General features: G+C 44.8%; 1 protein-coding gene across 1 annotated transcript; it reads right to left on the reverse strand.

The window, feature by feature from the left end:
• Positions 1-21,780: 21,780 nt before the first annotated feature.
• Positions 21,781-25,400, reverse strand: LOC121869109 (ankyrin repeat domain-containing protein 29-like). Its single transcript, XM_042370302.1, has 5 exons — positions 24,664-25,400; positions 24,344-24,482; positions 23,790-23,888; positions 23,463-23,558; positions 21,781-22,730 (listed from the first exon to the last, which is right to left on the reverse strand). The coding sequence occupies exons 2-5, from the start codon at positions 24,405-24,407 to the stop codon at positions 22,471-22,473; spliced, it is 519 nt and encodes a 172-aa protein (XP_042226236.1). The 5' UTR covers positions 24,408-24,482; positions 24,664-25,400; the 3' UTR covers positions 21,781-22,470.
• Positions 25,401-26,704: the final 1,304 nt, after the last annotated feature.

Raw genomic sequence — 26,704 nt, forward strand, 5'->3', positions numbered from 1 at the left:
GGCATGACTCAGATAGGGTAAAGTTACCTAGAGAACCCGGAGGAAGGATGCAGGTCTCAAGAGAAGTCCCTAAATGACCTGAAGGAGACAACACCCTCCTCCCTCAGGGGACGTCTTCAGCCCCGTCAGGTGGCTCCTCACACCTTCATTGTTACACTTGCCGGTACAAACATCTCCAGTGTAAACAGTAGTGAGGGAGTCTGGTTCATCATGTTATACCTTAAATAGTTGGCAGTGTGGCCGTCAGCACCAAGGTGGCTACACTGACAACCACGACAACAACAATGACACCAAGAATAACTCTTAAGGCAAAAATTAGTGTTGTAGGTTCCTGTGTCACTGTTGTTGTCGTTCTGGAAACGTTTGTGGCAGTTTTAGGTTCCTGTGTCACTGTTGTTTTCGTTGTATTTGTTCTGGAAACGTTTGTGGCAGTTTTAGGTTCCTGTGTCACTGTTGGTGTTGTGGTGACCAGAGGAGGTCGAGGGTCACACCCGGACGTCCACAGTGAGTCTCCCTCGACAGACATTTTCACTTGGGTAATCTTTTGACACCGAGAATCCCTTACAGAAAAAATTGTTTTTTCTTCACCATTAATAAGGAATTTACATTTATTGTCACTCACAACCAATTTTTCTAACTTTATCCATTCACGTCCTGTAAACGACAGAGGAAGGTTCACAGTGTCAATCTCCTGGCCACCTATGCATTTACCGACTGTCGCAACGAATTTCAGTGATAACTTATCTTGAAAAGGATAGATGTGAAATGTTGCGAAGATTGTTGGACTGATGGGTATTTGTCTTGGTTGTGAGCGAGGTGTTGGGAAACGTTTACACTCGCCAGGACACTCGTAGCTGACGGTGACTAACGGGTCAGGAACACTGACAATCATTTCGTCTGGCAGTTCTTCCCGAGTCCAGAAGATGATGTCAGTTTCTGTTTGATTCAAGAGTTGTCGATGTATGATGTCTGTACGAGCGTCCAGGTAGATGTCAGTGAAGGAGGAGGCGGTGAAGGCGTGGAGGGGCCAGAGTGTGGTCGTGAAAGCGTTGTGCTCACAAGCGCCTGAGTTGTTGGTGACGGAGACTTGTTCCTCGTCGGCCTTCAGACGGACACACGCCAAGACACGCCGCCCCTTATCCATGATGTGAAGGTCAAGGGTCCAGGTGGTGGTGATGGGCCGGAGACTGACCACGGTGGGCAGTGTGGCCCAAGTGTGGCCCAAGGGGTATACCTGACACGGCCCAACTTGTTCCATGGCCATGCTTTATGGCCAGGCTGGACCACCACAGCACCACACACAATACCAGCAGACGTGGACGCATCACCACCAAGACAACACCAGCACCACAGAAGCTGGTGCTCACTGCCTCACTACTGACGGAACAAACACATCACTACACTCTATATCATGGTCTCAGAGAACATCCTGCGCTTGTGCTGTTCTACAAGCATTTTTGACCACCAATCACATTCTAGGACAAGACAAGATATTACTACCTTTCCAATGAAAGTCCCCAAAGATACTCCGACTTCTTATAATCATTATATCGACCAATAGCATAACTAACCTCCAACCTCAGGTAGCCAATCATCATTCAGGAAGTGTAACACCTCTTCTTAACTCCGCCACTTCGTGTTTATCTGTGAATCTCTTGGCAGACGCTGCGTGAACCTTGAATCTTTGTGGCAACACATTACTGTGATAGGCTCACATATTTACAAAGGGAAGTGGAGACGAGGAGGGGAAGTAACAGCTGAGGCAGGGGAGGCTGTCAGTACACCAGGTGGGGAAGTAGCAGATGAGGCAGGGGAGGCTGTCATTACACCAGGTGGGGAAGTAACAGCTGAGGCAGAGGAGGCTGTCAGTACACCAGGTGGGGAAGTAACAGCTGAGGCAGGGGAGGCTGTCAGTACACCAGGTGGGGAAGTAACAGCTGAGGCAGGGGAGGCTGTAAGTACACCAGGTGGGGAAGTAACAGCTGAGGAAGGGGAGGCTGTCAGTACACTAGGTGAGGAAGTAACAGCTGAGGCAGGGGAGGCTGTCAGTACACCAAGAGAATTACTTTCAGTACACAGGAATGAGCCGAGAACAAAGTGTTAATATATACAAATAGTCTGATGTATCGTGTTGAAGGTAACACTGTATGCTCAAACTCTTCAATATATTATAACAATTATTTTAAAAGGTGACATGACACTGTGACGACCTGAAGTTGTAGATATTGTGAGTTGTGAGTTGGTCAGGGTTGTGGTCAGTGATTGTTAACATAGGTATGAAGGAACTGTATATGGCATAAGAGAAAGATCACCTGAATGTTGACCACCCTAACCTAACCTAACCTAACCTAACCTAACCCTCCAAATAGTGTTAGGAGGGAGAATCTTCAAGTGATCACAAGAGGACAATATTTCAGTCTCCGTAACTGTTAAACTGGGACGTCTCTGATGAACAAGTGATTGGTGGTGTAGGTCAGGTCAGCACGGAGGTGCTGATGACCTGTTGGGCAGCCTGTGTACTGTGGGCACGACTCAGGTGGTGATGACTTCTTGGGCAGCTTGGTTACTCCGGGCATGACTCAGATAGGGTAAAGTTACCTAGAGAACCCGGAGGAAGGATGCAGGTCTCAAGAGAAGTCCCTAAATGACCTGAAGGAGACAACACCCTCCTCCCTCAGGGGACGTCTTCAGCCCCGTCAGGTGGCTCCTCACACCTTCATTGTTACACTTGCCGGTACAAACATCTCCAGTGTAAACAGTAGTGAGGGAGTCTGGTTCATCAGGTTATACCTTAAACAGTTGTCAGTGTGGCCGTCAGCACCAAGTTGGCTACACTGACAACCACGACAACAACAATGACACCAAAAATAACTCTTAAGGCAAAAATTAGTGTTGTAGGTTCCTGTGACACTGTTGTTGTCGTTCTGGAAACGTTTGTGGCAGTTTTAGGTTCCTGTGTCACTGTTGTTGTCATTGTATTTGTTCTGGAAACGTTTGTGGCAGTTTTAGGTTCCTGTGTCACTTTTGTTGTCATTGTATTTGTTCTGGAAACGTTTGTGGCAGTTTTAGGTTCCTGTGTCACTTTTGTTGTCATTGTATTTGTTCTGGAAACGTTTGTGGCAGTTTTAGGTTCCTGTGTCACTGTTGGTGTTGTGGTGACCAGAGGAGGTCGAGGGTCACACCCGGACGTCCACAGTGAGTCTCCCTCGACAGACATTTTCACTTGGGTAATCTTTTGACACGAATCCTTTAGAGAAAATATTGTTTTTTGTTCACCATTAATAAGAAATTTACATGTATTGTCACTCACACCCAATTTTTCTAACTTTATCCATTCACGTCCTGTAAACGACAGAGGAAGGTTCACAGTGTCACTCTCCTGGCCACCTATGCACCTACTGACTGTCGCAACGAATTTCAGTGATAACTTATCTTGAAAAGGATAGATGTGAAATGTTGCGAAGATTGTTGCACTGATGGGTATTTGTGTTGGTTGTGAGCGAGGTGTTGGGAAACGTTTACACGTGCCAGGACACTCGTAGCTGACGGTGACTAACGGGTCAGGAACACTGACAATCACTTCGTCTGGCAGTTCTTCCCGATTCCTGAAGATGATGTCAGTTTCTGTTTGACTCAAGAGTTGTAGATGTATGATGTGTCTACGAGAGTCCAAGTAGATGTCAGTGAAGGAGGAGGCGGTGAAGGCGTGGAGGGGCCAGAGTGTGGTCGCGAAGGCGTTGTGCTCACAAGCGCCTGAGTTGTGGGTGACGGAGACATGTTCCTCGTCGGCCTTCAGACGGACACACGCCAAGACACGCCGCCCCTTATCCATGATGTGAAGGTCAAGGGTCCAGGTGGTGGTGGTGGGCCGGAGACTGACCACGGTGGGCAGTGTGGCCCAGGTGTGGCCCGGGGGGTACACCTGACACGGCACAACTTGTTCCATGGCCCTGCTTATGGCCAGGCTGGACCACCACAGCACCACACACAATACCAGCAGACGTGGACGCATCACCACCAAGACAACACCAGCACCACAGAAGCTGGTGCTTACTGTCTCACTACTGACGGAACAAACACATCACTACACTCTATATCATGGTCTCAGAGAACATCCTGCACTTGTGCTGTTCTACAAGCATTTTTGTCCACCAATCACATTCTAGTACAAGAGAAGAGATTACTACCTTTCCAATGAAAGTCCCCAAAGATACTCCGACTTCTTATAATCATTATATCAACCAATAGCATAACTATCCTCCAACCTCAGGTAGCCAATCATCATTCAGGAAGTGTAACACCTCTTCTTAACTCCGCCCACCTCGTGTTTATCTGTGAATCTCTTGGCAGACGCTGCGTGAACCTTGAATCTTTGTGGCAACACATTACTGTGATAGACTCACATATTAACAAAGGGAAGTGGAGACGAGGAGGGGAAGTAACAGCTGAGGCAGGGGAGGCTGTAAGTACACCAGGTGGGGAAGTAACAGCTGAGGCAGAGGAGGCTGTCAGTACACCAGGTGGGGAAGTAACAGCTGAGGCAGGGGAGGCTGTCAGTACACCAGGCGGGGAAGAGACGACTTAGGCAGAGGAGGCTGTTAGTACACGAGGTGGGGAAGTAACGGCTCAGGCAAGGGAGGCTGTCAGTACACCAGGTGGGGAAGTAACAGCTGAGGAAGGGGAGGCTGTCAGTACACCAGGTGGGGAAGAGACGACTTAGGCAGGGGAGGCTGTCAGTACACCAGGTGGGGAAGTAACAGCTGAGGCAGGGGAGGCTGTCAGTACACCAGGTGAGGAAGTAACAACTGAGGCGGTGGAGACTGTCAGATACACAGGGTGGGGAAGTAACATCTTAGGCATTGGAGGCTGTCAGTACACCAGGTGGGGAAGTAACAGCTGAGGCAGGGGAGGCTGTCAGTACACCAGGTGGAGTAACAGCTGAGGCAGGGAGCCTGTCGGCACACCAGGTGGGGAAGTAACAGCTGAGGCAGGTGAGGCTATCAGTACACCAGGTGGAGGCAGTAACAGCTAAGGCAGAGGCTGTCGGTACACCAGGAGGGAAGTAACAGCTAAGTCAGGGGCTGTGTCATTACACTGGGAGGTGAAGTAACGGCTTAGGCATGGGGGCTGTTAGTACACCATGTGGGAAGTAAGATCTAAGGCAGTGGAGGCTGTCAGTACACGTGGTGGGGGGTAACAATTGAGGCAGGGAGGCTGTCAGTCACCAGGTGGAGAAGTAATAGCTGGGGCAGGGAGGCTGTCATTACACTAGGAGGTGAAGTAACAGCTTAGGCAGGGGAGGCTATCAGTACACCAGGTGAGGAAGTAACAGCTGAGGCAGGGGAGGCTGTCGGTACACCAGGAGGAAATAATAGCTGAGGCAGGGGAGGCTGTCAGTACACCAGGTGAGGAAGTAACAGCTGAGGCAGAGGCTGTCAGTACCAGGTGGGGAAATAGCTGAGGCAGGGAGGCTGTCAGTACACCAGGTGAGAGTAACAGCTGAGGCAGGGGAGGCTGTCGGTACACCAGGAGAAATAAGCTGAGGCAGGGGAGGCTGTCAGTACACCAGGAGGAAGTAATAGCTGAGGGCAGGGGAGGCGCTCAGTACACCAGGTGGGAGTAACAGCTGGGGTAGGGGAAGCTGTCAGTACACCAGGTGGGAAGTAACAGCTGAGGCAGGAGGCTGTCAGTACACCAGGTGGGGAAGTAACGGCTGAGGCAGGGGAGGCTGTCAGTTTACAAGGTGAAATGCTGTAAGTCGGGGCTGTCAGTACACCAGAAGGGGAAGTAACAGCTGAGGCAGGGGGGCTGACAGTGCACCATGTATGGAAGTAAGTGCTATGGTAGTGGGAGACTGTCAGTACACGTGGTGCGAAAGTAACAACTGAGGCAGGGAGGCTGTCAGTACCTCAGGTGGCGAAGTAGCCGTTGAGGCAAGGGGGCTATTATTACACTAGGAGGTGAAGTAACAGCTGGGGCACGGAAGCTGTCAGTCCGTGGGGTGGGGAAGTAACAGCTAATGCAGGGTTAGGCTGTCAGTACACCAGATGGGGAAGTGACAGTTGAGGCAGGAGGGCTGTCTGTACGTGGGGGTGGTAAGTAACAGCTGAGGCAGGGAGCTACAGTACGTGGTGGGGGGAAGTAACAGCTGGGTTGAGCTGTCAGTACACCAGATGGGGAAGTGACAGTTGAGGCAGGGAGGGTTGTTAGCACACCATGTGGGTAAGTAACATGCTGGGCAGGGAAGGCTGCCAGTACAGGTGAGGAAGTACCAGCTGAGGCAGCGGGGAGGCCGCAGTACACCAGGAAGTAGCAGGGGAGGCTGTCAATACACCAGGAGGGGTGAGTAACAGCTGGGCAGGAAGGCCAGCACATTAGGGAGAGGAAATGGCTGAAGAAGAGGCTGCCCGAGAGAGGAACAGTCAGGAGGCAGGGGAGGCTGTCAGTAAACCAGGTGGGGAGTAAATAGCTGAGCAGGGAAGCTGTCAGTACACCAGGAGAAGAAGAAGCTGAGGCAGGGAGGCTGCACACCAGGTGGGGGAAGTAACAGCTGAGGCAGGGAGGCTGTCAGTACACCAGGGGGGAACAGCTGAGGCAGGAGGCTGTCAGTACACCATTTGGGGAAGTAACAGCAGGCAGGAGGCTGTCAGTACACCAGGTGGGGAAGAAGGAGGGCAGGAGGCTGTCTGTACGTGGGGGGGAAGTAACAGATGAGGCAGTGAGTCTGTCAGCATGCTAGTGGGGAAGTAACAGAGGAGGCAGCGAGGCTGTCAGTACAAGGAATGGAAGTAACAGCTGAGGCGGGAGGCTGTCACACACCAGGAGGTGAAGTAACAGCTGGGGAGGAGGTCAGTACACCAGGAGAGGAAGTAACAGCTGAGGCAGGAGGCTGTCAGTAAACCAGGTGGGGAAGTAACAGCTGAGACAGGAAGCTGTCACACCAGAGAGGAAGTAACAGCTGAGGCAGGGAGGCTGTCAGCACACCAGGTGGAAGTAACAGTGGTGGGGAGGCTGTCAGTACACCAGGTGGGGGGAAGTAACAGCTGAGGCAGGGAGTGCTGTGTCCATTTGGAAGTAACAGCTGAGGCAGGGAGTGTCTGTGCGGGGTGGGGAAGTAACAGCTGAGGCAGTGGGCTGTGGTATACCAGGCGAAGAAATAAAGGAGGCACAGGGGCTGTCAGTACACCAGGAATGGAGGTAACAGCTGAGGGAGGCTGTCAATACACCAGGAGGTGAAGTAACAGCTGGGGCAGGGAAGGCTGCCAGTACATTAGGTGATTAAGTAACAGCTGAGGCAGGGAGGCTGTCAGTACACCAGGAGGTAACAGCTGAGGCAGGGAGCTGTCAGTAAACCAGGGGGGAAGTAACAGCTGAGACAGGAAGCTGTCAGTAAGAGGAAAAAGCTAGAGGCAGGGGGCTGTCAGCACCAGGTGGGGAAGTAACAGCTGAGGCAGGGCTGTCAGTACAGTGGAAGTAACAGCTGAGGCAGGGGAGGCTGTCAGTACACCATTTGGGGAAGTAACAGCTGAGGCAGGGGGGTCAGTACACCAGGTGGGGAAGTAACAGCTAGGCAGGGAGGCTGTCAGTACACAGGTGGGGAAGTAACAGCTGAAGCAGGGAGGCTGTCAGTACACCAGGTGGGGAAGTAACAGCTGAAGCAGAGGCTGTCAGCAAGGTGGGACAGCCGAAGCAGGAGGCTGTCAGTACACCAGGGGAAGTAACAGCTGAAGCAGGGAGGCTGTCAGTACACCAGGTGGGGAAGTAACAGCTGAAGCAGGGAGGCTGTCAGTACACCAGGCTGTGTGGTCCGAACTTGTGTTTATCTGGCGATATCTCAGAACGATTGTGTGCACTTGTCACTGATACGTGAAAACCTTCACCAACATTATCTACGATCCATCCTCCGAGTTCGCTGGGAAGACAAGAAAAAAATGCCAGTATTCTTGCTGACATCAACTGTAGGAGCATTCAGGCCACCATTGTCCATGAACAACTACGCTGGACTGACCATGTTAATGATGGACGACAGTAAACTGCCAGAGCAGGTACCTTATAGTCAGCTAACGAATAGTAAACGTAACGCTGGCGGGTAACTGAAAAGGTATAGTAGTCTTCTGACAAACCTGAAAAAAGTGCCAAATCGACTCCCTCACCTGGGAGACGATTACTTTCGAGTTGGCCCGACTGCAAACCGAGGCAGACAAGCGCTAGTGCCAGAAAGTCTTTGCTGTCGCCCCCTTCCGCATTAAAGTAGATGTAGCCCTCCACATGCGGATCATGTGTGGACTGTCCTGCAGTTCCCGTATCGGCCTCTCTTGTCACCTTAGAGTTTACTCTTGAAGGTGAAATCTTTAATAACTTATATCATCGTATCATAGCTGGATGATCGTCATACTCGATTCAGAGTGACAGAAAGTAGTAGTAGTTATACCGCGGGTCAGTGATAGCATTGGATTTTCGCCCAGCCGTCCACTGGTACTCGAGGCTCTGGCAGGTGTGAGCTAGCCAGGCTCTAAGTTTTTCACATGATGCTCCTCTTTGGCCTTTTACCAGTCTTCCCCTCCTCCTATTTTCTCAAATTTATATTACTTTGAAGATCAATTAACTCATAACCTCCTAACTATTTTATCCACTTAACTCACGCATGAGGGGAAGATTGTAACCTACTAATAAACATTTAGTTAGAGAGTTTTAGAAAATTCCGTAATAAAGAAAAAAGATGACACCCTCGCGCCCCTTATATAAGGAACCACTGATCTAGACCGTGTTCACTAAGCATTTGTCAGCTGGCGGTTGAAAGCAGTGAGAAACTATAGTAACCTTTACTCTGGGGATAAAAAAAATCTTGTATCATAATAATTATAAAACCAGGGCCGGATTCAGGAGGCAAGAAGGTTCAGGGCCGTGCCCAGCCTCCACATATCTGGGCTATTTTTTATTTGTTTGTTTATTTGGATTATTTTTTTTTATTCTTTTAAATTCATGTTTATCTATTCCATCATGGCTTCAAAATTTTCCAGAAGTGTTCAAAAATTGGTCGCTTAGCAGCGCCCCCGAACTCACAGATGTTTAGGCTGCTTCAGTCGCCACCCACCCTTGGGTAGTTATAATGAAGGGGGCTCCTAAAAGAGGCTGCCCATGTCGCAGGTCTAAATCCGACATTGTATAAAACAATAACAAACCCCGAAATAAATTGTTATATGGAATCTATAACTAATGACTAAATAACAATAAATCACCCAACACTTACTTGACCTCTGACGGTAACCAACGCACCAGATTGTGTTGTCCTAAGAGCATTACATCAAGGTGTATGAAATATCTTGGTCTTCTTGAGCAAATTAGAATCACTCTCAAAAGTCACCCAGACCAGGAATACCAGTAGCTGTGTGACCGTGAGTTTAGGGTCAAAGTCAGTTCCCTTTAAAAGGATGCAACATAGCTGACAGTTCCCAACTTGTATAGTTAGGTGCCCAGTGACAGCTGAAGGGACGTGGAAAGATTCAGGATCGAACCAACGACTCATAAGATAGGAGGTGACTGTTGTACCCACTCAGTCGCTGCACTCTTACTGATCTGAAATCGAAATATTGAACGACTTAAAGGAGACCTAACCTAACCTAACCTAACCTAATCCTTCTTCTCTTTATCTCTGTTCTTGTTTTTTATTCTTATCTTCTCTTCCTTCTCCTCCATCATACATCCATCTACTCTTATGTGTATATTTCATTGTTTCCTCTCTCTCTCTCACTGTCTCTGTCTCACTTTCTCTTTCTTTCTGTCTGTCTGTCTTGTGTTTTCCTCATTATTTACTTGATCTATATTTCCCTTGTATTCTTTGCCTCCTATCTATTATTATCATGCATTTCTTCTATTCCCTCTATACATCATCTTCTATAATCAATACACATCTTTGTCTTAGTTTTCTGTGCCTCAAAAATATCGCGTTTTTTTTTTTTTATAGATGTTCCTTTTGTGTATTTATCTGTTTTCCTTATCTTTTCGTCCGTTATTTATCGTTTTTTTATTATTATCTTCTATCTCCTTGTATTTCCTTTTTTTAGATGGTTTTGTTTACATTCGTTTGTCATTTGTTTCTGAAGTTGTTTCTAAGTCTTATTTCATATTATCAGTTTTGTCCTTCGAATCTCTTTTTATTCTGTAAGGTTTTCTCAACACTAAATTATTAAGTATTGTTCTTATATATCTTAAGGTTTTCTCTTCAACAATACTGAGATTTTGTTTAAGATTTTGGTTTATATTTTTTGTTGTGTGTTTAGTTACTGTAAGTCTTATTTTGACTTTTATACGTTCTTTTGTTTTATAAGTTTTAAATTTTAGTCTCCGAGATCCCAGTAAAGATATGGTCTAAACCACATTCTTCCTCTGGATTGGTTTAATTTGGGTTTTTATACCGAGTTACTGAATCTTAATTGAACTAAAAAACAAACAAATATATATATATATATATATATATATATATATATATATATATATATATATATATATATATATATATATATATATATATATATATATATATATATATATATATATATATATATATATATATATATATATATATATATATATATATATATATATATATATATATATATATGGAGAGTGAGATCAAGTCCACAATGGTCAAGTATTAGGTAATGACCCTACTACTAATCTTCAAAAAGCACCACAGCAGTCGGTAGTCAGGTCAGAGGGTGGCTGACCCAACCTTCTCGCCTGGTTACAAAGCTTCTTAATTACGAAATTATCCAGTTTGTACATACCATTACTCAAATTCATGTTAACGGATTCGGTATGTTTAATGAGATTAGATTCTATAAAGTTCCTACTGTCAATTGAATTACAAGGTAATATTGAGGAGGGATTATCCCAGTCAATGCAATGTTTATTATCCCTCAAATGAACGAACAGAGCATTGGATTCCTGGCCTGTCCTAACACTATAAATATAGTGTATAGTGGATCTATAGTTGTTGTCGACGTCTGAGGGGGGTGTATAGTTGTTGTCGACGTCTGAGGTGAGTGTACAGTTGTTGTCGACGTCTGAGGTGGGTGTATAGTTGTTGTCGACGTCTGAGGTGAGTGTACAGTTGTTGTCGACGTCTGGTGAGTGTACAGTTGTGACGTCTGGGGGGTGTATAGTTGTTGTTGACGTCTGGGGTGGGTGTATAGTTGTTGTCGACGTCTGGGGGGTGTATAGTTGTTGTCGACGTCTGAGGGGATGTATAGTTGTTGTCGACGTCTGGGGTGGGTGTATAGTTGTTGTTGACGTCTGGGGGTGTGATAGTTGTTGTCGACGTCTGGGGGATGTATAGTTGTCGACGTCTGAGGGATGTATAGTTGTTGTCGACGTCTGAGGGGGATGTATAGTTGTTGTCGACGTCTGAGGGATGTATAGTTGTTGTCGACGTCTGGGGATGTATGGTTGTTGACGTCTGGGGGATGTATAGTTGTTGTCGACGTCTGAGGGATGTATAGTTGTTGTCGACGTCTGGGGGATGTATAGTTGTTGTCGACGTCTGAGGGTGGGTGTATAGTTGTTGTCGACGTCTGGGGGTGTAGTTGTTGTCGACGTCTGGGGATGTAGTTGTTGTCGACGTCTGAGGGGGTGTACAGTTGTTGTCGACGTCTGGGGGGTGTATAGTTGTTGTCGACGTCTGGGGGATGTATAGTTGTTGTCGACGTCTGAGGGGGTGTATAGTTGTTGTCGTCGTCGGGGGATGTATAGTTGTTGTCGACGTCTGAGGGTGTATAGTTGTTGTCGACGTCTGAGGGGATGTATAGTTGTTGTCGACGTCTGAGGTGGGTGTATAGTTGTTGTCGACGTCTGAGGGGGTGTATAGTTGTTGTCGACGTCTGAGGGGGTGTATAGTTGTCGACGTCTGAGGGATGTATAGTTGTTGTCGACGTCTGAGGGGTGTATAGTTGTTGTTGACGTCTGAGGGGGTGTATAGTTGTTGTTGACGTCTGAGGGGGTGTATAGTTGTTGTTGACGTCTGAGGTGGGTGTATAGTTGTTGTCGTCTGAGGGGTGTATAGTTGTTGTCTACATCTGGGGGGTGTATAGTTGTTGTTAACGTTTGAGGGGGTATAGTTGTTGTCGACGTCTGAGGTGAGTGTATAGTTGTTGTCGACGTCTGAGGGTGTATAGTTGTTGTCGACGTCTGGGGGGATGTATAGTTGTTGTCGACGTCTGGTGAGTGTATAGTTGTTGTCGACGTCTGAGGGGGTGTATAGTTGTTGTCGACGTCTGAGGGTGTATAGTTGTTGTCGACGTCTGGGGGATGTATAGTTGTTGTTGACGTCTGAGGGATGTATAGTTGTTGTCGACGTCTGGGGGGTGTATAGTTGTTGTCGACGTCTGAGGGTGTATAGTTGTTGTCGACGTCTGAGGGTGTATAGTTGTTGTCGACGTCTGAGGATGTATAGTTGTTGTTGACGTCTGAGGGATGTATAGTTGTTGTCGACGTCTGAGGGGTGTAGTTGTTGTCGACGTCTGAGGGGTATAGTTGTTGTTGACGTCTGAGGTGGGTGTATAGTTGTTGTCGACGTCTGAGGGTGTATAGTTGTTGTCGACGTCTGGGGGATGTATAGTTGTTGTTGACGTCTGGGGGATGTATAGTTGTTGTTGACGTCTGAGGGGGTGTATAGTTGTTGTTCGACGTCTGAGGGTGTATAGTTGTTGTCGACGTCTGAGGGGGTGTATAGTTGTTTGTTGACGTCTAGAGGATGTATAGTTGTTGTTGACGTCTGAGGGTGTATAGTTGTTGTCGACGTCTGAGGGGTGTATAGTTGTTGTCGACGTCTGAGGATGTATAGTTGTTGTCGACGTCTGAGGGATGTATAGTTGTTGTCGACGTCTGGGGGTGTATAGTTGTTGTCGACGTCTGGGGTGGGTGTATAGTTGTTGTCGACGTCTGGGGGTGTATAGTTGTTGTCGACGTCTGGGGTGGGTGTATAGTTGTTGTTGACGTCTGAGGGGATGTATAGTTGTTGTTGACGTCTGAGGGATGTATAGTTGTTGTCGACGTCTGAGGGTGTATGGTTGTCGACGTCTGGTGGGTGTATAGTTGTTGTCGACGTCTGAGGGGATGTATAGTTGTTGTTGACGTCTGAGGGGATGTATAGTTGTTGTGACGTCTGAGGGGGTGTATAGTTGTTGTCGACGTCTGAGGGGTGTATAGTTGTTGTTGACGTCTGGGGTGGGTGTATAGTTGTTGTCGACGTCTGAGGGTGTATAGTTGTTGTCGACGTCTGGGGATGGTGTTGGACGTCTGGGGGATGTATAGTTGTTGTTGACGTCTGAGGTGTATAGTTGTTGTTGACGTCTGAGGGTGTATAGTTGTTGTCGACGTCTGAGGGGGTGTATAGTTGTTGTTGACGTCTGAGGGGGTGTAGTGTTGTCGACGTCTGAGGGATGTATAGTTGTTGTTGACGTCTGGGGATGTATAGTTGTTGTTGACGTCTGAGGGGATGTATAGTTGTTGTCGACGTCTGGGGGTGTATAGTTGTTGTTGACGTCTGAGGGGGATGTATAGTTGTTGTCGACGTCTGAGGGGTGTGGTTGTTGACGTCTGAGGGTGTATAGTTGTTGTCGTCTGAGGGTGTATAGTTGTTGTCGACGTCTGAGGGGATGTATAGTTGTTGTTGACGTCTGAGGTGGGTGTATAGTTGTTGTTGACGTCTGAGGGTGTATAGTTGTTGTCGACGTCTGAGGGGATGTAGTTGTTGTTGACGTCTGGGGGATGTATAGTTGTTGTCGACGTCTGAGGGGGTGTATAGTTGTTGTCGACGTCTGAGGGTGTATAGTTGTTGTCGACGTCTGGGGGATGTATAGTTGTTGACGTCTGAGGGATGTATAGTTGTTGTTGACGTCTGAGGGTGTATAGTTGTTGTTGACGTCTGAGGGGGATGTATAGTTGTTGTCGACGTCTGAGGTGTATGGTTGTTGACGTCTGAGGGTGTATAGTTGTTGTCGACGTCTGAGGGTGTATAGTTGTTGTCGACGTCTGAGGTGGGTGTATAGTTGTTGTCGACGTCTGAGGTTATAGTTGTTGTCGACGTCTGAGGGGTTATAGTTGTTGTCTACATCTGGGGATGTATAGTTGTTGTTACGTTTGGGGGTGTATAGTTGTTGTTGACGTCTGAGGTGTATAGTTGTTGTTGACGTCTGGGGGATGTATAGTTGTTGTCGACGTCTGAGGTGGGTGTACAGTTGTTGTCGACATCTGAGGGGGGTGTATAGTTGTTGTCTACGTCTGAGGGGTGTATAGTTGTTGTTGTACGTCTGGGGGGTGTGTAGTTGTTGTCGACATCTGAGGGTGGTTATAGTTGTTGTCGACGTCTGAGGGGGTGTACAGTTGTTGTCGTCGTCTGGGGGATGTATAGTTGTTGTTGACGTCTGAGGGGATGTACAGTTGTTGTCGACATCTGAGGGGTATATAGTTGTTGTCGACGTCTGAGGTGGGTGTATAGTTGTTGTCGACATCTGAGGTGGGTGTACAGTTGTTGTCGTCGTCTGAGGGGTGTACAGTTGTTGTCGACATCTGAGGGGTGTATAGTTGTTGTCGACGTCTGAGGTGGGTGTATAGTTGTTGTCTACATCTGAGGTGGGTGTATAGTTGTTGTCGACGTCTGAGGGGGTGTATAGTTGTTGTCGACGTCTGAGGTGGGTGTATAGTTGTTGTCGACGTCTGAGGGGTGTATAGTTGTTGTCGACGTCTGAGGGGATGTATAGTTGTTGTCGACGTCTGGGGGATGTATAGTTGTTGTTGACGTCTGAGGTGAGTGTATAGTTGTTGTCGACGTCTGAGGTGGGTGTATAGTTGTTGTCGACGTCTGAGGGGGTTATAGTTGTTGTCGACGTCTGAGGGGGGTGTATAGTTGTTGTCGACGTCTGAGGTGAGTGTACAGTTGTTGTTGACGTCTGAGGTGGGTGTATAGTTGTTGTTGACGTCTGAGGGGGGTGTATAGTTGTTGTCGACGTCTGAGGTGGGTGTATAGTTGTTGTCGACGTCTGAGGTGGGTGTATAGTTGTTGTCGACGTCTGAGGTGGGTGTATAGTTGTTGTCGACGTCTGAGGGGGGTGTATAGTTGTTGTCGACGTCTGAGGTGTTTGGGGGGGGGTGTACAGTTCCAGATAGTAAGCTACGTCTTTTCATCCTCCTGCAGGTGATATGTTATCGTTGTCGAGAGCATCAGGAAGTTCTCAGCCGCCACAAACCACTATCATCTACACCATCACCTATTCCACCACCACTATCACACCACCACTATCACACCAACCACAATCACCACCACCATCACCACTCTCACCATTATGTCCTCTGCCACCACCTATTCCACCACCAACACCACCACAACAACCACAGTCACCATCACGAATCTCACCATTATCACCTACACCACCACCTCTACCACATCAACCAACATTAACACTTATCACCATTACCACCTCAACCACTATCACCACCACCATCGATCACACAGTACAACTTCCAATCTATGTGAATTACCAAACATAAAAAAAACCTAACCTGACCTAATCTAACCTAACCTAACTTAACTTTAATTGCTCAATAAAAAAAAAACATAATTTTATTTCCATCGACTATTTTTTTTTCCTTGACAAAATTTCGATATTTTTTCCAGTACAATTTTTTTTTTCAGGGAGAGTAAGATGCTATCGTTACATAGTTCCGGTTTATATCTCTCTTATCAATGAACCACTGATATGAAGAACCTTCCGCAGGATGTGTGGGTGAGTGATAAGACATAAAGGTAGAGGAAGAGATAAAGTGAGGAAACTCAGAGCATTTTTACATTTTATTTTTGCGTCTATTTTTCTTTTTGCTTTCACAGTTGGCTAAGTTTGAGACACGAGTAAACAATAGCCTGTAGACTACAATGAACTAAACCATAACCTGTAGACTATAATGAACCAAACAATAGCCTATAGACTACATTGAACCAAACAATAGCCTGTAGACTATAATGAACCAAACCATAGCCTATAGACTACAATGAACTAAACAATAGCCTATAGACTACAATGAACTAAACAATAGCCTGTAGACTACAATGAACTAAACCATAACCTGTAGACTATAATGAACCAAACAATAGCCTATAGACTACAATGAACTAAACAATAGCCTATAGACTACAATGAACTAAACAATAGCCTATAGACTACAATGAACTAAACAATAGCCTATAGACTACAATGAACTAAACAATAGCCTGTAGACTATAATGAACCAAACAATAGCCTATAGATTACAACGAACCAAACAATAGCCTGTAGACTATAATGAACCAAACAATAGCCTATAGATTACAACGAACCAAACAATAGCCTGTAGACTACAATGAACTAAACAATAACCTGTAGACTATAATGAACCAAACAATAGCCTATAGACTACAATGAACTAAATAATAGCCTATAGATTACAACGAACCAAACAATAGCCTGTAGACTACAAAGAACCAAACAATAGCCTATAGATTACAACGAACCAAACAATAGCCTATAGACTACAATGAACCAAACAATAGCCTCTAGACTACAATGAACCAAACAATAGCCTATAGACTACATTGAACCAAACAATAGCCTCTAGACTACAAGAACCAAACAATAGCCTCTAGACTACAATGAACCAAACAATAGCCTATAGACTGCAATGAGACTACAATAAGAACAATAGCCTATAGACTACAATGAACCAAACAATAGCCTATAGACTACATTGAACCAAACAATAGCCTCTAGACTACAAGAACCAAACAATAGCCTCTAGACTACAATGAACCAAACAATAGCCTATAGACTACAAGAACCAAACAATAGCCTCTAGACTACAATGAACCAAACAATAGCCTATAGACTACATTGAACCAAACAATAGCCTCTAGACTACATTGAACCAAACAATAGCCTCTAGACTACAATGAACCAAACAATAGCCTCTAGACTACAATGAACCAAACAATAGCCTCTAGACTACATTGAACCAAACAATAGCCTCTAGACTACAAGAATCAAACAATAGCCTCTAGACTACAAGAATCAAACAATAGCTCTCTTCTGACACGTGTGTATTAAATTTCATATTTATTATGTGTCTGTGTGTATGTAAGTAATAAGAATCTATATATATTTTTTCATTTTTTTTAAGTTGAGAATGATATCTTGTATCTGTCTTTGTATTACTGCTGTGAAATTATTATTATTATTATTATTATTATTATTATTATTATTATTTTTGTAGACGACAGACTACTGTACTGTATTGTACTGTACTGGCGTAAGGTATTAGATACAGTTGTGAATACAGTATGTGTGTATCCAGGGCAGGATAATGGTATACTGGTTATGTTCAGTCTGGTGGTGGTGGCGATTGTTAATTTAATTTTTAGATTTGCCACTTACAGCGGCTAGTTTATTGTGCACCCCATACTCATCCTGTGAGCGGTGGCGCAAAAGGATTACAGAGTATGGTTTACAAAGGGTCAGAATAATTATCCCCCGTTGTCAGGATATTATGGCACTGGATGTTACACGGTATTTCAAATAAATTCTTTTAGTTCTATACATAAAGGGTAACTTATTCACAACTGCGTGAGAACAGGAGTGTGAGGCAATATGTCTGGCCGCACACTTTGTTATTCACATTTGCGTGAGAAGTATTCAAGCACATTGTGTGTTTGGTTCTATACATGGGGAATGTTATAGCTACTGAGTGCAAAAAAGTGGATGTAATCTTAATATGTCGGCTATCTTGCCATTAGAGATGAAGTGTTGTGCCATTTTACACACAGTGTGCTTGGACCTGCCCCTAAGAGGTTCTATCTTCACACAGCCGAGGACGTACTTAGTGTTCAAGTGTGTGGCCATATGTTTGTCCACACACTTTACATTTTATTAGCCTTCTCCCCTGCGAATTCTAAGTCACTCTTGAATGTCATGCTTATGTGAATTACGAAACTTTAAGTCTATAAGCTTCACGCACCAACACATACTCTTTCAGCACAGCACAGCACAGCACAGCACAGCACACTTCTCCTCATAGTTACTACATTCATCTTCTGCCGTAGACAAATAGACTTCCTGAGCTTCTCCACCAAACGCAGACTAAAGCAGTACTGTCCACTGTTCCTTCTCAAAATATCTAAAATATTTATCAACAGCCTTTTCATGCAATGGAGGAACTAAATATTAAGAGCACCACCCAGGGCATCAGTGTCGATTGCAGGAAGTGGGTCTCTTCATTCTCTTTCATATTAATTTCTCTTATTTTTTAATTCTTTTGTTCTTAAACCTTTCTCCCATTGCAGGTGTATTAACAATGTCTTTTTTAATTTATTTTTTAATTTTAGTATTTTACATATTGTCTTAGTGATTTTTTTTATTATTTTCTTTCCCAAGCAACAGTTAATTTCGTGTATATGTTGATGGGAACGAACGAAGTGACGAAACGGGTTGAAAACAGTGGTGACGAAACGGGTTGGTGACTAAATGAGCATACCCCCTGAAATTTTTTTTGACCTACTTCAATGTCTAATACTACATAGCACCTACCTTTGTACCCATAGTGGATATAGGCTAATTACCCCCTAGTGTGCGGTGTGGACTCTGAGCTGTGTGTTCCTGTATGTGGAGGTAATCGTCATACCGGATTCCGAGTGGCAGCAACGTGTGTGCTTCTGGGTGGGCGAGGTGATCGAACCTTGGTTGTGGGTAAACTCATTCCAAGTGACGCTAAAATTTACTTTCTACTATTTTTTTTAAACGAGTAAATAAATACATATTTAACTGTTTATATAAATAAAAGTATACGGAAATTGGAAGGCATGGGATGTAAGCTTTTCTCTATATATAAAGAAATGAAAAATTCATTACATAATATTTGCCAGATAGTACAAAAAAAAAATATAATAATAATATATTGTCCTTGTTTTATACATATATATCGACTATTTTAGTAACACATCATCCTCGAACTATTTTTGGAATTTTATCCATAATAATTTAGTATCATCCACTTCTTAAAATTATGGCTATATAAGCCACTGAAGCGAAAAGAAGACACTACAATAACCATTGATAAGTTTGTCGGAGGGTAATTTGTGTTGAAGATGAACTCAAACAGAACTTCATTTTTTTCACTAATAACAACAGTAATTTCTCACAAACAGAAAAATAAAATGATGGGTAGATTTGCTACAGTTCATATTGGTTGGCATTCGTTATAATTAAGTCTTTGAATATAATCTGTATCGCTCCACTTTGATTAGTGGACATAAACGCTTGTATAACAGCACAAGCGCAGGATGTTCTCTGAGACCATGATACATACATACATACATACACACATACATACATGCACACATACATACATACTGTGCCCAAAGTTTCACCCTGCCCGGGGATCGAACTCATGTCCGCTTGCTTGCTCGGCGTGGATGCTGACAATTATACCAAACACAGTTAAAAGCACAGGCTGCATCAATCAGTTATATGTCGTTCTCTCTCTCTCTCTCTCTCTCTCTCTCTCTCTCTCTCCCTCTGCTGTTTCCTTTGAACCTTCCCCAGTTAAGATATAAAGCTAGTTACTTGAGTTATACACAACAAACTAGACTAAGGAAAACAATGTAAATATTGCTCTTGTCATAGTTATACCTCACCAAACAATGTCTATTTTCTCTGAGATTAACGAATGTCATTTTATGGTAAACGTTACTAAATATACCAAATAAATGAATACATACGTTGTGTAATAATAGCTTTGAATATTATTATACTTTTATGAGTAAAATATTTCAGAAATATTTAAAGCTTTCTGGATAAAAAGTGTAGCGGCCAAGGATTAGTTTTGTTCAGTCAGGGCGTACTTGGAGGGGTCACAATGTGCCAAAGTGTTGACTGATTCCGTCCTGGTGTGTGGTCCCCGAGTCTAGACCCGGGGACCACACACCAGGCGGGACGACCACAGGACAATGGGACCACACACCAGGCGGGACCACTACTAGACTCGGGGACCACACACCAGGACGGAATCAGTCAACACTTTGGCACATTGTGACCCCTCCAAGTACGCCCTGACTGAACAAAACTAATCCTTGGCCGCTAAACTTTTTATCCAGAAAGCTTTAAATATTTCTGAAATATTTTACTCATAAAAGTATAATAATATTCAAAGCTATTATTACACAACGTATGTATTCATTTATTTGGTATATTTAGTAACGTTTACCATAAAATGACATCCGTTAATCTCAGAGAAAATAGACATTGTTTGGTGAGGTATAACTATGACAAGAGCAATATTTACATTGTATTCCTTAGTCTAGTTTGTTGTGTATAACTCGAGTAACTAGCTTTATATCTTAACTGGGGAAGGTTCAAAGGAAACAGCAGAGGGAGAGAGAGAGAGAGAGTACGACATATAACTGATTTTTTTTTTTTTTTAACGGGGATTAGCCCACCTGGGCACAGGTCACTGACCCACATCAGGGCCTGGGGGGCGAAAATATAATAATAATAATAAATAAAAATAATAATAATATCTCTTATTTTTATTACAACAATTAATAGAATTAATAGCAAATTAAAAATAATAATAATAATAATAATAATAATAATAATAATAATAATACATACACAATCGAAAAAAATAATTCAAGAGAGAGAAACGGTATACATTATGTATGTTGTGTTGTCAATAGTAAGAGAAACAATTGGGACCCTGCAATTGTGTGTAAATGAGGCAGAAAGTCAGGTCAGCAACCTGGGACTTGGTCACAATTTTCGTGATGCCATATGGCAGCAGGGTCTACCATTAGACAACACATTATGCTTCCAATATCTTCCCAGGCGGTAGTACCTACCTGTTTGGTAGCTGCCTAATACCTACTACCTATGCTTTTAACTGTGTTTAGTATAATGGTCAGCATCCTCGCCGAGCAATCGAGGGGACACGAGTTCGATCCCCGGGCAGGGTGAAACTATGGGCAAGTTTCTTTACGCCATTTGCCTCTGTCTACCCAGCAGTAATTGGGAAACTGGATGTTAATCGATTTGCGGATCATGTTCCGGGGTAATGGTTAGCCAGTGCAGTTGGCGAGTTGTCCGGTCTTCTCGGACTATTCCTAGACACGGGTCATGCAGCTCGTTAACTCAGGGTGTGGTTGTTTTGTTGGCGACAGCTTCTACACCTTAAACAAATTCACACCTAGGTGGCCCTTGGGCCGGCCATCCTCGTTACTCGAGGGGCAGCCATTATACATGCATACAGTACATACATACAACATGAACTGACTATAATTACCCTGAAGGATAAATAAACAATTTATTCCGAAAACAAAGGGCAAGATACAGTAACATTTAATTAGTTATATTATTATAACATTCATGAGTCTCGCTACTCCACAGTGCAACTTTTTCATTTTAATATACTTTGGTACTTTGATCAGTTAACAGCTATAGTATTGGGCAATGTAGTTCGTATTTCATTTTCTAAAACACTCTTAGGGGTGAGTTGAGGGTAATACTATACAATATGTACTGATGTAACCTGGAAAATACTTCGGAAGAAATTATGATTGCTGGGCTCTGGGAAGGCAAACATGAAGGGACTCTGTAAACACAAACATCAAGGGACTCTGTAAACACAAACATCAAGGGACTCTGTAAACACAAACATCAAGGGACTCTGTAAACACAAACATCAACAGACTCCGAAAACACAAACATCAAGGGACTCTGTAAACACAAACATCAAGGGACTTTGTAAACATAAACAACAAGGGACTTTGTAAACACATGGAAGGGAAAAGGGATAGGCAGAGAGGATAGGGAGGTGAAGTTTTTCCATCCCATGACTAGAACGGTGGTAGTGATGGGACAGCAGGGATCCTCTGTGTAATAGTGAATGGAAAGAGAAGGTTTGTAACTCTTAAGGGGAAACTACCACGACTAAACTATGTGCTTGACGGTGTGTGTGTAGACGAAAATTTAATATAAAAAAACAAAACTACATTAAATCACATAAATAAGTATTGGAACAACACTTCAGTCTAAAGTTTGTGTGATATCTTTTTGTCTTTTAAAAAAAATATTGTGATGAACGTTTTTTTTAGTTCATTTTCTTAATTATAATTGATGAAGGGGCCTGGTTTCTACACCAAAGATAACACTTAGGTATTTTTTATATGCTAAGAGGTTGGTATATATACTAGGTAATTAAAGTGAAGGATGAAAAAGGTGAATGATGATGAGAGTTCGACAAGTGGGAACTTACACAATGTATGAATGTTATGAATGAAGAGGAAGGACAGGTGAAGCGATGTATGAAATCTCATTAGCACACCTGGCTATGTTAATACTATCCTACTACACTACTACATTAGCAGGTCTGGCTTCTGCTGTAGGTATTGTTGTCTCAGGTAGGTGACCACAGCAGTATGCCCTCGTCTCTGGCATAGTCCTCAGCCGTCAGACCATTCTCATCTTCAAGTTCCAGATCAACCCCGTGTTTCAAGAGCCAGTTCACGGCTTCTAGGTTGCCGTGGTCTGCCGCTAAGTGGAGTGCCGTCTTGTGGTGCTCAGTCAGGGAGAATTTGCTCTGCCTGTCATATCTGTCAAGTTCTCTCATGGCTGGGACGTGACCACCTACAGCTGCCCAGTGAAACGCCCGCCGACCTGACCAATGATAATGATGTATTTAGTGATTGATGATATATTATTGGTTGATAGATTGATACGTTACTCATTGATATATTAGATTTGTGTGTAAATAAATGATATATTCGAAAGTATAACTAGGCACAAGTATGGTATAATGCTTCTGCAACTTATAAACAAAACCAAAAGAATTCATAAGATCACCACAAACCCACGTATGCATAGTAGTTACCTGTCATATATAATGTATATTCAGGTGTGTTTACAAATCATTAGCATTGTCATTATATTAAAGGTGACATTCCAAGCTCAGAGAATGGTGTCGTATGTATGACTGTTGTATAAGGTAAGTGTAGTGAAGATAAAATTTGTTTCACGTAGAGTAACAGATAAGGGGGAGGAGGAAGAGGTGGAGATGAAAGAAAACAGGTGAGGAAGAGGAGGAAAGAAAGAAGAAATTAAAGGAGGTGAAGGAAATAATGAAGGAAGCAAGGAATGAAAAGAAAAGGGAAGAGGAAAGGACGGAAGGAAGGAAGGAAAGAAAGAAAGGAGGGAGAGAAGGGAGGAGGAAAGGAAGGAGGAGACAGAGGACGTCGAGGAGGAGTAGGAAAAGAAAGAGAAGACGAGGAAGAGGAGATGATGAAGGAAAGGAAAAAAGAAGAAGTAGAAGAAGAGGAGGAGGAAGACTAGTAGGAGAAGAAGAAACAATGGAAAGGAAGGAAGGAAGGAAGGAAGGAAGGATGAGGTTACCTTGTGCCAATATTTCCTGGTCAGCATTCTGTTTCAAGAGGACAGTGATGACTTCCTCGTGTCCTCCCCAGGCCGCCAGATGGAGTGCCGTAAACCCTTCGTCAGCGGGAAGATACGAGAGACCTCAATCATCTAACACATCATTAAATTTCATGTTTAATATTATTCACAAGTTCTTATACAATGAAGGAGAAATTATATAACAGAAGAATATGTGAAAAATAAGTGTTTAAATTAAGTTCGTTGTTAAAATAATTATAACCTTACGTAAAATAAATGGGAAAAGAAATTACACACACACACACACAGGTGACCGTGTACTCTTACCCTGATGGTCTAAGCTGTTGACTCGAGCTCCTGCCTTCAGTAGATTCTTCACCTTCTGTTTGTTACCGTCCTCGGCCGCCAGGTGGAGTGAGTTCCTACCTGTACAGATACACATACATAGAGACACTGGTTTATCCATGTATACATCTGACTCTGCTGTATACTCACACACGTGTATATATTGCGTTAAAAGTATCCTATATACGTATATGTATATATAGGTATGTTGACAAATCTCTTATGTTCATGGATAATCGTAAATGTATATCCAACTGTATACATGGTAAAGCTCATTCTACACACATGTTTAATGGTGTAAGTACCGTATATTTAAACACCATCTAGGAGAGCTTCACCATCTGGGAGAGCCTCACCATCTGGGAGAGCCTCACCATCTGGGAGAGCCTCACCATCTGGGAGAGCTTCACCATCTGGGAGAGCCTCACCATCTGGGAGAGCCTCACCATCTGGGAGAGCCTCACCATCTGGGAGAGCCTCACCATCTGGGAGAGACTCACCATCTGGGAGAGACTAACCATCTGGGAGAGACTAACCATCTGGGAGAGCCTTGTGTCCCGTAGTGGTGAGTTTAATCTTCATCCTCACCAGCTGTGACATTCCTACCAGCTGGCCACTGACGGAGGACACCAGACGCGCTCCTTTCCTAATGCCCAGGTGACCTCTCTCCCCGGACTGGTAGCAATGATGTTAGTAGTGGTGGTAGAAGTGGTGGTAGTAGTGGTAGGTAGTGGTGGTGTTAGTAGCAGGTAGTGTTAGTAATGGTGTCAGCAGTATTTCATTATTATTATTATTATTATTATTATTATTATTATTATTATTATTATTATTATTATTATTATTATTATTATTATACCTGAGGGACTGTGTCAGTAGGGGAGGTTGGCTTGGGTAGCACAGACGGTGGTGGCACAGACGTGGTTGGCACAGGCTTGGGTAACGTAGGCAGTGGTGGCACAGGCGTGGTTAAAAAACGCCTGAATGGTAGAGGCGGTGGTGGCACAGGCGGTGGTGGCACAGGCTTGGGTAACGTAGGCAGTGGTGGCACAGGCGTGGTTAAAAAACGCCTGAATGGTAGAGGCGGTGGTGGCACAGGCTTGGATAGCACAGGCGGGGTGGCACAGGCGTGGTTAGCACAGGCTTGGATAGCACAGGCGGTGGTGGCACAGGCGTGGTTAGCACAGGCTTGGATAGCACAGGCGGTGGTGGCACAGGCGGGGTGGCGCAAGCGTGGTTAGCACAGGCTTGGATAGCACAGGCAGGGGTGGCACAGGCGGGGGTGACACAGGCTTGGATAGCACAGGCGGGGGTGGCACAGTGGTTGGCACAGGCTTGGATAGCACAGGCGGTGGTGGCACAGGCGGTGGTGGCATAGGCGTGGTTAGCACAGGCTTGGATAGCACAGGCGGTGGTGGCACAGGCGGGGGTGGCGCAAGCGTGGTTAGCACAGGCTTGGATAGCACAGGCGGGGGTGGCACAGTGGTTGGCACAGGCTTGGATGCACAGGCAGGGGGTGGCGCAGGCGTGGTTAGCACAGGCTTGGATAGCACAGGCGGTGGTGGCACAGGCGGTGGTGGCACAGGCTTGGTTAGCACAGGCTTGGATAGCACAGGCGGTGGTGGCACAGGCGGGGTGGCACAGGCGTGGTTAGAACAGGCTTGGATAGCACAGGCGGTGGTGGCACAAGCGGGGGTGGCGCAAGCGTGGTTAGCACAGGCTTGGATAGCACAGGCGGTGGTGGCACAGGCGGGGGTGGCACAGTGGTTGGCACAGGCTTGGATAACACAGTCGGTGTCCGCAAAGGCGGGGATGGAAAAGGTGAGATTGTAAAACGTTTGTGCGGCACAGGCGTGTTAGGGACTGACTGCCAGTCCTTCCTGCTGGGGGTGTGAGGTGGAGCACTGCTGTCGGGGAGCTGTAAATCGTCCAGGAACACCGCTGACTGACGCTTGTCCATCAGATACTGGTTCCAGACCTTGAGAGCGGCCACTCTCTTTGCCGCAGCGTCCAAGACCGACTCTGTCTTCAGGAGAAATAATATGAGACCGTAGTCCTGCTTGAGGGAACAGCTGGAGAGAGAGTGAGGTCAAGTGAGAAGGAATGAAACAATGACTTTCTATCTAGACCAGTTAAGGTAAAGGTAAAGGTAAGGTGTGTGTGTGTGTGTGTGTGTGTGTGTGTGTAATTTCTCTATTTCCTTTATCATTTTACATTATGTTCGTCACTCCCTTATTTACACTATTAACACAGCAGAGTTTGACCGAGACACAACAGGTAACAGACTCACCTCCTTAATAAAATCATACACAGGTGACTCACACCTGGCAGTACTGTCGGTGAGAGCCGCATGTTGGGGAGGAACACCGTAGGTCATGAGGTCTTCGTTGATAGGCAGGTTGTGCAGGACCACGTGCTGAAAGGGAGTGGTGCAGGTGGGACAGCGGGGGCTGGGAGACGCCTGGATGTGGGTGAGACACTGCCTGCAGAAGGTGTGGCCGCAGGGGAGCAGCAGCGGTTCATTAAGGCCGGGGGAGAACTCCTCTGTGCACACCTTGCATGACGTCATGTCATCCACTTGTAGCCGTGTGTTGTATCACTAACCTGATGACAGTCCTCACCTTAGATGGATGTATGTATGTATGTATGTATTTATGTATGTATGTATGTATGTATGTATGTATGTATGTAGCTGACAGGAAAAGGTAAAATTAGTTTAAGATTGTATAATAATCTAAATTGTATTGGGTTGTACTGAAACCGTATAATAAATAGGGATATGGTGATGTTTATATGGAGAATTATCCCTGACAGGAGAGGCTAGTGTACATTAAGCTACTCCTCAGACAGAAACTGGGGAAATATGAGTAACCAAAACAATTGTTTGTTGATTACGAACC

Source organism: Homarus americanus, unplaced genomic scaffold (assembly GCF_018991925.1).
Source record: "Homarus americanus isolate GMGI-L3 unplaced genomic scaffold, GMGI_Hamer_2.0 scaffold24694, whole genome shotgun sequence".
NCBI classification, from domain to species: Eukaryota; Metazoa; Arthropoda; class Malacostraca; order Decapoda; family Nephropidae; genus Homarus; species Homarus americanus.